The following is an 11,172-nucleotide window of genomic DNA, read 5'->3' as shown; positions in this document are numbered from 1 at the left end:
AAAAAAAAAAAAAAAAAAAAAAAAAAAAAAAAATATATATATATATATATATTGGCTAGCCTGTAGAGTTATCGGGAGACCAACGCACAAAAAGGGTTTAATACCGTGCCCAGCACATTGTAAGTGGTCAATACATGTTAATTATTGATATTCTTGTTATTTGTGGTGTGTCTGGGCCAGGAGGGAGGGCTGCAGGGCGCTGTCTATGCACACTTCACAGGTGAGGTCATCCCGCGGGCTGGGGGTGCCGGGCCCCTCGCCGGCCCACGCCCAGTCAGGTGCACCCCCCGCGAGAGTCCGGTGGCCTCAGGTCCCAGGCCCCTCCCCGCCGGACATTTAAGGAGGGACGCCGGGCGCAGGCGCAAAGAGCGCAAGCCCCGCGCCACACGTCGCCAGTCCCAGGCAGCTCGTCGCGCGCGTGCCCCGCCACCCGCCTGCCTACAGCCCTGCTGCGCGCACACATGGAGGGAAGCGCGAGTCCCCCGGACAAGCCCCGCGTCCGTCCCGCGGCTGCTGTGCTGTGCCGGGGCCCGGTAGAGCCGCTGGTCTTCCTGGCCAACTTTGCCTTGGTCCTGCAGGGCCCGCTCACCACGCAGTATCTGTGGCACCGCTTCAGTGCCGACCTCGGCTACAATGGCACCCGCCAAAGGGGGGGCTGCAGCAACCGCAGCGCGGACCCCACCATGCAGGTAGCGGGGGTCAAGGAGCCTGGCAGGGGGAGGGCCCTGGGCTGGAGCGTGGCGGCAGCGGAGGGGTGGGGCCTGCATAATGACAGTTGGGGGTAACTGGAGGGAGAGTGCATTTTGGATGGTGGGCGGAATCAGAGCAAAGCGGCCTGACCGAGAACCTCAGCGTGGGGAATGCGAAAAGTTGAGCTAAAGTCTGGCCTTGCAGGTTAACAAAAGCAGGGGAAAGGAAAGGGAATGGGGCCTTGGTCCATGTCCTTCCCCCTCTTCACTGGCAGATTCTGAAAGTTGTGCTAAGATTCTCTGAGGTTTAGGGCTCCAGAGAAAGTCCTCATCCCTGTAGCTCCCGGGATGGCGAGGATTTGGGGATTGGGCAACCCAGAGTGAGGAACCGCACCCTGGTCATTGTGCCCCTACAGGAAGTGGAGACCCTTACTTCCCACTGGACCCTCTACATGAACGTGGGCGGCTTCCTGGTGGGGCTGTTCTCGTCCACCCTGCTGGGAGCTTGGAGCGACGGTGTGGGCCGCCGCCCGCTGCTAGTGCTGGCCTCGCTGGGCCTGCTGCTCCAGGCCCTAGTGTCCGTCTTTGTGGTGCAGCTACAGCTCCACGTCGGCTACTTCGTGTTGGGTCGCATCCTTTGTGCCCTCCTCGGCGACTTCGGTGGCCTTCTGGCTGCTAGCTTTGCGTCCGTGGCAGATGTCAGCTCCAGCCGCAGCCGCACCTTCCGGATGGCCCTGCTGGAAGCCAGCATCGGGGTGGCTGGGATGCTGGCAAGCCTCCTCGGGGGCCACTGGCTCCGGGCCCAGGGTTATGCCAACCCCTTCTGGCTGGCCTTAGCCTTGCTGATAGCCATGACACTCTATGCAGCTTTCTGCTTTGGTGAGACCTTAAAGGAGCCAAAGTCCACCCGGCTCTTCACGTTCCGTCACCACCGATCCATTGTCCAGCTCTATGTGGCTCCAGCCCCAGAGAAGTCCAGGAAGCATTTAGCCCTGTACTCACTGGCCATCTTCGTGGTGATCACTGTGCACTTTGGGGCCCAGGACATCTTGACCCTGTATGAACTGAGCACACCCCTCTGCTGGGATTCCAAACTAATCGGCTATGGTTCTGCAGCTCAGCATCTCCCCTACCTCACCAGCCTGCTGGTCCTGAAGCTCTTGCAGCACTGCCTGGCCGACGCCTGGGTGGCTGAGATCGGCCTGGCCTTCAACATCCTGGGGATGGTGGTCTTTGCCTTTGCCACCATCACACCTCTCATGTTCACAGGTAAAGTGTGTGGGCTCAGGGACACCTTGTCCCAGAGGCACTGGGTAAGAACTGGGGGCCAGCCACTCACTGCCCCCAGATGTGGTTCATTCCTGTGTCTTTGGAAACATTGTTATGCCTGCACTGCAGGACAGACAACTAAGAAATCCCTCAAAAATGCCATCTATGATACATGGAAAATACAGACCTTCAGTAGCTAAAGTAATTAATCCACCGTTATCAACCATTAATATTGTTAGTAATCTAGAGCAAAAGACAAAAGTGTGGCTCATACACTAATTGCTTTACCCCTTGGCCTCCCACAGCCTATTCATATGTTCTTAAACAAAGTCCATGCCATTAATGCGTTGGTACTCACTTCTCTGATAAGAATCAAATACCCTTGGTCAGCTTCTTTGGGTTTTTTAAAAACCTGTCTTCTCAGACCACAGATATGAAATTCCTGTTTCAGTTCCTCTTCTCCTCTTCCTCCTTGTCCTTTCCCTCCTTACTTCCTCCCTTTCTTTTTTTGGTAGGAGAGGGTCAACAGGCCAGTAAATGGGGAAGTTAACTTTTTAAAATTTTTATTTGATTGATTTATTTAGAGACAGGGTCTCACTTTGTCACCCAGGCTAGAGTGCACTGGCATGATCATGGCTCACTGCAGCCTCATCCCCTGGGCCCAAGTGATTCTCCCAACCTGGCCTCTCTAGTAGCTGGGACCACTGGCGCACATTATCACACCTTGCTAATTTTTGTGTTTTTTTTATAGAGATGGGGTCCTCACCATGTTGCCCAGTCCTGGTCTCTAACTCCTGAGCTCAAGGATCTGCCTGCCTTAGCCTCCCAAAGTGTTGGGATTGCAGGCATGAGCCACCGTGCCCAGCTTTAGTTAACTTTTTTTAAAGGGACAGATTTATTTTGATAGAGCCCTAAAACGTGCTGTGTATAGTCAACAATACAATAATCACAGATTTCTTAACTCAACTGCTTGTCTGACAAGCAGAAGGGAGCCTTTCCCTCCTGCTGATGGCCCTGGGGGATGCAGAGATGATGAAGATGCTGTCATTGCTCTGGGTCGGGGGGAGGTCTCAACAGAGTGGGATTTGAGGGGCTTGACATTGGTAGGGGCCCTGGGTGCCTCATCGTATACCTTCTTTGGAGGATCCGCTGTCCTGTAGGAGTTTGCAGTTTTGCTGAGGAGTCAGCAATCACACAGGGAGAGAAATGGTTATGAAGAAAACAGGAAGCCTGTAAGTAACTGAATGCAAAGGGAAAAGGAACTCACATTTGCTGTGTCCCTATGCCGTACTCTTCATAGATGTTACCTTTTTACCTTATGTATTGGTTCCCTGAGATTGCTGTAATGAAATACCACAAACTTGGGGGCTTAACACAACAGAAATATATTCTCTCACAGTTCTGGAGGCCAGAAGTCCAAAGTCAGTACCACTGGGCTGAACGGAAGGAGTCAGCAGGCAGTACTCCCTTGCAAGGTGCCAGGAGAGAACGTGTTTCTCTTTTCTTTCAGCTTCTGGGGCTGCTGGCATTCCTTGGCTTGGGGCGTCCATTACCAGTCTCTGCCTCTGTGCTCACATTGCCTCTCCTCCTCTTTGTGCCTTCTCCATTCTTTTGGTGCCAAATCTCCGTCTGCTTTCCTCTTATAAAGATGTGTGATGACATTTAGGGCCCAACCTGCTAATCCAGGATAACCCCACTCTCTCAGGAGGCTTAACTTCATCACGCCTGCATAGACCCATTTTCCAAATAAGGTAGTATTTACAGGTTCCAGGGCTATGAACCTGATGCCATTGGGCACCATTATTCAGCCTCCTATGACTCAGAACCATCCTGTGATGAAGGCCTTATTATCTTCCTCATACAGGGAGTCAGGCTCAGAGAGGTTAAGTACCCCAGGCCACAGAGATAGTATGTAATGGCATCAGGTTTTGAATTCAGGGCTGACTCCAAAGCCCATGCTTGTTTTCTGTGCCCTGCCATATCCCTACTAAGTGCCAAATGGATGGGTGATGTCTGCTGTGACCACAAGAGGTTCAGACAAGAAAGCAATCAGTGGGAATTAGCATTCATGAGAGCTAGACGGTGGCCAAGCCCAGACAAGGGCAGTCTCCCTTCCTCCTTGACTACTGTCTCCCCACCCTCACCATCAAGGAAGTTCTTCCTGGGTCTAACCTAAGCCCCATATGGGGTATGGATAGGAGATCTGCTGCCTTTCCCTTGGACACCCCTCTCCCCAGCTCCATTTTCCTGATGAGTGTTTATTTCTCCACAGGATATGGGTTGCTCTTCCTGTCATTAGTCATCACACCTGTCATCCGGGCTAAACTCTCCAAGCTGGTGAGAGAGACAGAGCAGGGTGAGTGTCAGGACCCACCTGTATCTGGCTCCTCATGCCCAGTGCTGCCTGAAACGGGCTGATGGGCAGCCATGGCTGGGGGAACAGCTTGCCTTCCTGCCTCTCACCCTGGAGAAGTAAGTGGCTAAGACAAACACACTTCTGTGAAATTGCCCACGATGGGCAGAGGATCATGCCGCCTTGGATTTTCAAACCGCAGAGTTGGGATTTGCAGTCAGCAGAGCACAATTATGTTCTTTCTGGATAACCAGAGCAGAGGATTTACTCTCTGCAGACCTCAGCTTTTCCGTCTGTAAGATGGGTGTGATGATGCCAGAGTTCCCTGTTTCTCTGGGGTCAGCGTGTACAAGCCCAGAAGTGAACAACCTTGTGACATGGGTTTCATTTTCCACAGTTGACAGATGAGAAACAGAGGCCCAGGGGGTTAAATCAGCTCACCCAAGGTTACTCAGTAAATGGTGGAGCTAGGATGCAAACTCACGTCTGTGTTTAACAGCAGCTGGTCTCAGGATCTGGGTTTTAGTCCGAGCCCTGCCATAGGCCTGTTTCTTCATCTGTGATGTGAGTGGTTTGCTCTTAATGACATCACAGGCCCCTCTAGATGTGACAGAATTTAATCTCGACTTCTGTTGGGTTGTTGCACATTTTGTAAACTGTGGGTTCTCCTGTTGTATCTATACAGAACAGCTTCTCCAGCCTCTGGGTCTTTATGCCCCAGTCGGGAAACATTCATCTTTCTCCATCTGTCCTGGAATGAGGATCTGATGATGACAGGGACCCTGGTGCCATACAGAGCCCACTGTGGGTTCTGGTGTCCCCAGAATCCATGTGCCTTCATTCATTCACCTAAACTTTTTTTTCCCAGCACTTTCTTTGTGCCCAGAAATGTCAGGGAAACACGAGAAAAGAAGAGCCCTTACTAACTAGCTACTTTCATGGGGCCAGGCCCAGTGATGGGTGATTTCCATGTGAACTTAATGTTGCTGACAATCTAGGAAATAGGTATTATCCTTATTTAGCAGAAGGAGGAACAGGAACCCAAAGGATAAAAAGCTATTCAGTGGTGACACAGCTATGAATATTGGAACTGACCAGACCTGCAGTTAATCCCAAACAGGTGATGCCAAAGACGATAAACCAGAAAAAAGCCATTTCCATCAAGCTTTCATCAGACAATATCACATGTACTTTTTTTTTCTTCATGTGCTGGGTTCTGTCAGATCACATGTACTTTCAGTGTGGATTTAATAGCAGCCATTTATTTAGTAGCCCCTCTGTGCCAGCTGCTGTCCACATGATGTAGCAGGATTTACTGGTGAGGAAGGGGAGACATAGGTTAAGTGACTGCTTCCGGTCACACAGCTCTGAGGTGGTGGTGCCAGAATTTGAACATGGCCCTTTCGGACTCCAGAGTATGGTATTTATTTCTTCACAGGTGCTCTCTTTTCTGCTGTGGCCTGTGTGAATAACCTGGCCATGCTGATGGCCTCCGGCATCTTCAACTCACTCTACCCAGCCACTCTGAACTTTATGAAGGGGTTCCCCTTCCTCCTGGGAGCTGGCCTCCTGCTCATCCCGGCCGTTCTGATTGGGTAATGCAGGTCCCTGACCCATGCTCATAATGGAGCCCTTTCTCATAAGTGTCCTCCTCCCAACCAGAAATGGCAGCTTCATTCCTGGAATCCTCCCCCTCTGGGTGTCTTGTCCCAGGTTGCCCCTCTCCTTGCACATGGCTGCCTAATCCTCCAGGAGCCATTTTCCAAGGGCAAGGTGGCAAGCTAGGTGGAGGAAGGATCAGGCTAACATTGCTACTTGGCAAGGCTGTGTTCTCTCTCCCAGTTGCCCTATTTCCCTCCATTCCCATTTTATAGATGGAACTATGGCAACAGAACTGTGTTAAAGGGAAGGCCAGAGAGCTTTGTCAGCTAGTTGTGGCTGGGCCACAGGCTAGCTTGACCCGCTAACTTTTTCCTGTATGATATTAAGAATTATATTTCATGGCTGGGCGTGGGGGCTCCTGCCTGTAATCCCGATCCTGTGGCAGGCTGAGGCAGGAGCAACACTTGAACCAAGGAATTCAAGATCAGCCTGGACAACATAGCAAGACCTTGTCTGTATAAAAAATTTTAAAACTCAGCCAGGCATGGTGGTATGCACCAGTAGTCCCAGCTACTAAGGAGGCTGAGGCAGGAGGATCACTTGAGCCCAGGAGTTCAAGGGTACAGTGAGCTATGATTATGTCACTGCCCTCCAGCCTGGACAACAGAGCAAGACCCTGTCTCTTAAAAAAAAAAAGTTATTTTCCAGAGCCATGTCCCTGGACATTGTCCTCCAGCTCTTAGCTTCTCAGCTTGGGGAAGGAGGAGGTTGAGGAGAGCTACCTGGACCAGCCCACCCAAGTAAATCCTGCATCACTTCTCCAGACAGGCCTTGAGGGTACCCCATGTGAAATCCAAACCCTCTCTCTGGTCTCTCACAGGATGCTGGAAAAGACTGTTCCTCACCCTGAGTTCCAGCAGTTTCCCCAGAGCCCCTGATCTGCCTGGACCAGAAGACAGAGGGCAAGAGTAGCAAAGTGAACACCAAACAACTGAAGGTCTACAGCTGGGAGCCCAGCCCACAGCAGCACCAGCAGCTCCTTTCTAAGGGCAGTGCTCTCTTTGGACGAGGTGGTCAAGACAGACCAAGGTACCACCTCATCCATAGCTGAACCAGCCTCTGACTAGGATCTAGAATCATAACCCACACAGGCCCACTGCAGGACAGGTGGCAGGGGAGCTATTCGGGACAGGAGTCAGTTCTCCCTTTCTGCCATCCATCACTTACAACTCCCCAGACCAGAGGAGAGGTCCTGATGGAGGTGACACTTCAGGGACCAGAGGCAGCACAAGGGCTGGCATCTCTCCTTCCAGTCCAAACTGCACAGCCCCAGCCAGGTTCCTGACACGTGTAGCAGTCACCAGCCACTCCTTAACAACAAATGTGGTACCTGGTTAGTGCCAGCCTTGGGAAGGAGGGAGGGAGGTGAGAGGGGCTTGGTGATCTCCAGAGGAAGAGTGCTGCCTTCACTGTGGTTGGGGAATTGATCCTTGGCTATGGCCTGCCCACTCCCTGGGCTGAAGAGTGCCAATCATTATAAATCAGCTTCAGCAAACTGAAACAAACCTTCTGGTGCCTTGGGCTTTGGGGCCCTTTGTTTTCCTGCTCCCAGTCTGCCTGCCATATGTCAGACAACAGAAGCTGCTGGGCTGGGCAAGAGTCCTGAGCTGCTTGGTGGATTGATACCAAGTGGGGCCAGCCAGGGCTTCTACTGAATTGCTGTGCAACCTTAAACAAGCCCCACTAGGAAGGGCTAGATCAGCGATGCCCCAAATTGTTGAATCGTGGTGATCACATTTGGATGGACAAGTTAGGAAACTTAGCTGATGCTCTGAGATCTTTCCCACCTCCTCATACATTCTACAATAAGATGCCTCTCTTCATGGGCCTGGGGAAAGGATGAATAAGCGTGGCTGGACTTTTGACCTTTAATGTCCCTGAGCAGTTCTTGGCCCTTGGGGAGAAGTGGAGGGAGGATCTGGCTGACTCAGCCCCAACCAAGGGGTAGCAGCTGCAGCCCAGCCAAGCAGAACACCCTGGCCCTACAGACCTGTATCTGAGTAGGCTTTGGAGGAAAGGCCACTTCTGAGTCCTCTATCTCAGGAGAAGCCAGGCCTAGGCGCTTGACCTGGTGATCTGAGCTGTGTTTGTCCTAGTACGGGTGGCAGTCACCTCTGAGCACACTGGCCTTGGCTTAGGGGAGGCTTGTGACTTCAGCTGTTCCATCTGGGGCTGGATGCTGGACTCTGATTCCCCCAGAGAGACAGAAGATCGGGCAGAGGTCAACCAGAAGGCCACACAGGGCTGTGGACAGCAGTGGAGGGTATACCAAACAGAAACAAAACGCAGGAAACCTCTCTGAAGACTGCCCATGGGGACCTCAGGAGGGAGTGGGACTGACTGGAGACAAGAAGCCAGAAATCATCCCCTGGAGACACTCAGACATTGTATTGTTATTGACTCTGTCCTGTGAGGGCAGTGTCCAGGCTGCCCTGCTTGTCATGTCCATGCCCTCGCCCTGGCCCCAGTGAGCACTTGTGCTGCATAAGGAAAGGAAGATCAGGTGGGGTCAAAAGCAAAGCATCGAGACTGGGACTGGCCAAGACAGACTCTGGCAGGGAGGGGAGGGGAAGGAAGGAGCCCCAAACCTGGAGTGGGAACTTTGACTTTCTGACGACGTGGCCGAGAGCTAGGAGTCGCCTGGCCAGCACAGCCAAGAGTGGGGCTGGGGGCGCAGCCAGCCTTAAGGTGTCAACACCTGGCCCTCATTGGGGAAGAGCCTTCAGCAGTCCCCGTGGCCTGCAGCCTGGGTTTATTGGAGGGTACTTTCTTGCCCTCTGAACCCAGTGGAGGAGGGGGCAATGGGACATTCCTGCTCAGTTATTTCAGTATGGCCTCTGGGTCAGCTTTTTGTTGCAAAATCCTATCCCCCGCTGCTAGATTCTTTGAAGCAAGGGAGAAGCAGTAGCCCAGCCTCAGAATGATTCTCAGGAGAGCAATTCCACTGCCAGTGGACTGGGTGCCAGGAGGCCTAGGTCTGGATCTGGGGCTGCCACTAATGACAGGAAACTGGGCTTATCTTCAACCTTTCTGAGCCTCAGTGTCATTATCTGTAAAATGGGGATGATAATACCAGGTAGAGTTGCTCTGACGACTGGAGACCAAGGAGCGGAGTGTGTGGGAAATGGCAAAGATTTGTGAGGGCTTCATGCTTTAGAGATTTGCTACCCTTAACCACCAGCATCAGCTCACCTGGGAATCTGTAAGAAATGCAGAGTCTCAGGCCCCACCCCAGATCTCCTGATTTTAACAACATTCCCAGGTGACTTGGATGCATGTTAAAGTTGGAGAAGCTGCCATAGGTGACAACCTTTTGCCTTTTCAGGACTTTGCCTCTTTCCACAGAGCTGCAGGTTCTGTCCAGGCTGCTTTTACTGCCATGGGGGCTGCCTGGTCCCTGAGCAAGCGGTGGGTAGCCCTGGATAGCTGAGGGGCTGGGGTAGCCAGCTGGGCCAGACCAGGAAGGAGCCTGAGGCACAGCACCAAGGCATGGGGTAGGGTGGGCTTTGAGGCACAGCTTCCCCATGCCCAGACCCAGGCCCAAAAAGGAGGCTCCTGTGCACCAGCAAGTGCAGCAAAGCTGGCTGCAGCGACAAGGAAGTCAGAGGGAGGGCCGGTTTACCTCAACCCTCGCCCTGGATGTGGCAAAAGATACCACACTGAAGGAAGCTGTAGGGGATCTGGGACCTAGTCAGGCTGGCTAAGGGCACTGAGTGATTACAGGGCAAGGCCACAGAGCGGCAGGAAGTTGTAAGTGCAGGGGCCAGGCACAGTCTGAGTGGAAAGCCATGATGGCACTCATCCCTGGCTGGCTCTTGGGCCCAGGCCCTTGCTCAGAATACAGTGCCCAGGCCTGCCTGGGCATTGCCTTAATTCCTGTCTGAGGCTGCCTTCCTTCATCCTCAAACTGGCTGCTATCAGAGCAGAAGGGAATACAGAACCACCCCCACCCCAACTCCAATGTCTCCAGAACTGAGCAGGGACCCTCCCCATGACAGAGACAGACAACCCAATGGCAGGGCATGGGGGAGTTCTAACCTCCCGAGCCCAAGTCTGACTTCCCTTCCCTCTCCAGATACTGAGGAAAGTAGGTTGGAGGTGGGCTATGAGGGTGGGGGACAGGAGAGGGAGAGCCATGTGCTAAGAAGAGCCCAAGTTGTCTCAGCCTAGGGAGGCCGGTTTGAGGAGCTGTTCCTTCAGAAAGGACGATGGAAGTGGAAGTCACAGCAGGACTGGGAACTGGGGACTGGTTAGGTCGGACCCATGGGTGCAGCACCCTCCAAACTGGTGTCAGAGCCTGCAGATGAGTCCCGGGAGGAGCGGCCCTGTAGGAAGCGGATGATCTTCTCAATGGTGGCCTCCTGGTATTCGTGGGACCACCTGTGGGCACAGGAGCCATGTGGGTCAGACAGCTGGGCAGAGGGAGCTGCTAGTCAGCTGTTTGCCCACACACTGCCTGTCATGGTGATCTGCACCCTACCTCCCTGGTCCCAGGGCCCTGGGGCTCACTTAATGCCGTTGAAAGTAAGCACAGCCTGCATGTCCTCAGGCAGGACCTGGGGCTCAGGCCACTCGAAGCCATCAATGACGGGCACAATGTTCTTGCCACAGCTTAAAGCAGTCACAATCTCCTGGAGAAAGAAAGGAAAGGAGGAAGATACTCCTGTATCCATTTAGGGACCCTTGTAGCTAGGCAGGTGCTGGGAGGGCCACTAGCCCAAGGCTGGGTCCAGGGCAGGACACCAGTCCTGAAGTCCACCTTGATGTCTCCCTTAACCCTTGTAGTATAATAAAAAATAAATCTTTTGTCTCTGCCCAGTGTTCCTGGCACAGAGCCCCTAAAACCCTTGGAATCTCTTGAGTGATGAGTGTCTTTGTATGCTAAAGAGATGATTCCCCACTGCGGGCCTGGGGGCGCTATGGGCGTAGCCTAGATAGCTTCAGGAAGCGGCTGGTCACCAAGGCATGATTAGAGGATTGGAACTTTCAACCCCACCTTCCAGCCTCCAGAGAGGTGCTGGAGATTGAGTTCAATCACCAATGGCCAATGATTTAATCAACCATGCCTAAATAATGGAACCTCCATAAAAACCCCTAAACAAGGGGTTTTGAAGAGCCTCCAGGCTGATAAATGGGTGTAGGTGCTGGGAAGGTGGTAGATGGCATGGCATCAACACCTCTACCCTCCACACATAGAGA

At 52.8% G+C, this 11,172-nt stretch overlaps 2 protein-coding genes across 4 annotated transcripts in view; one reads left to right on the top strand and one right to left on the bottom strand.

Moving 5' to 3' along the window:
• Positions 1–235: 235 nt before the first annotated feature.
• Positions 236–10,826, top strand: SLC46A1 (solute carrier family 46 member 1). Of its 3 annotated transcripts, XM_017888916.1 has the most exons (5): positions 242–689; positions 1,106–1,958; positions 4,231–4,314; positions 5,750–5,906; positions 6,794–10,826. In XM_017888916.1, the coding sequence occupies exons 1-5, from the start codon at positions 462–464 to the stop codon at positions 6,849–6,851; spliced, it is 1,380 nt and encodes a 459-aa protein (XP_017744405.1). In that variant the 5' UTR covers positions 242–461; the 3' UTR covers positions 6,852–10,826. The 3 variants fall into 3 exon arrangements, with proteins under 3 accessions (XP_017744406.1, XP_017744407.1, XP_017744405.1); XM_017888917.1 differs by lacking the exon at positions 4,231–4,314 and having other exon boundaries at positions 236–689; positions 6,794–7,474; XM_017888918.1 differs by lacking the exons at positions 4,231–4,314; positions 5,750–5,906 and having other exon boundaries at positions 236–689; positions 6,794–7,478.
• Positions 8,340–11,172, bottom strand: part of SARM1 (sterile alpha and TIR motif containing 1) — a 34,468-nt gene continuing 31,635 nt past the window's right edge. The window contains exons 9-10 of the mRNA XM_017888914.1: positions 10,483–10,604; positions 8,340–10,353 (exon numbers count right to left, since the gene is read on the bottom strand). Of these exons, the coding sequence (XP_017744403.1) occupies positions 10,224–10,353; positions 10,483–10,604 (252 nt within the window). The 3' untranslated portion in view covers positions 8,340–10,223. The remainder of the gene's footprint in view (positions 10,354–10,482; positions 10,605–11,172) is intronic.

The sequence above is a fragment of the Rhinopithecus bieti genome, unplaced genomic scaffold (genome assembly GCF_001698545.2).
Source record: "Rhinopithecus bieti isolate Rb0 unplaced genomic scaffold, ASM169854v2 scaffold_18477, whole genome shotgun sequence".
Classification (NCBI taxonomy): Eukaryota; Metazoa; Chordata; class Mammalia; order Primates; family Cercopithecidae; genus Rhinopithecus; species Rhinopithecus bieti.
This window is presented reverse-complemented; position numbering and strand designations above follow the sequence as displayed.

Bases quoted from the DNA above. Each gene is read 5' to 3' on its own strand.
- SLC46A1 (XM_017888916.1), top strand. From the start codon at position 462: ATGGAGGGAAGCGCGAGTCCCCCGGACAAGCCCCGCGTCCGTCCCGCG. The intron at 4,315-5,749 runs GTGAGTGTCAGG...ATTTCTTCACAG, and splicing joins GGTGAGAGAGACAGAGCAGG to GTGCTCTCTTTTCTGCTGTG. The intron at 5,907-6,793 runs GTAATGCAGGTC...GGTCTCTCACAG, and splicing joins ATCCCGGCCGTTCTGATTGG to GATGCTGGAAAAGACTGTTC.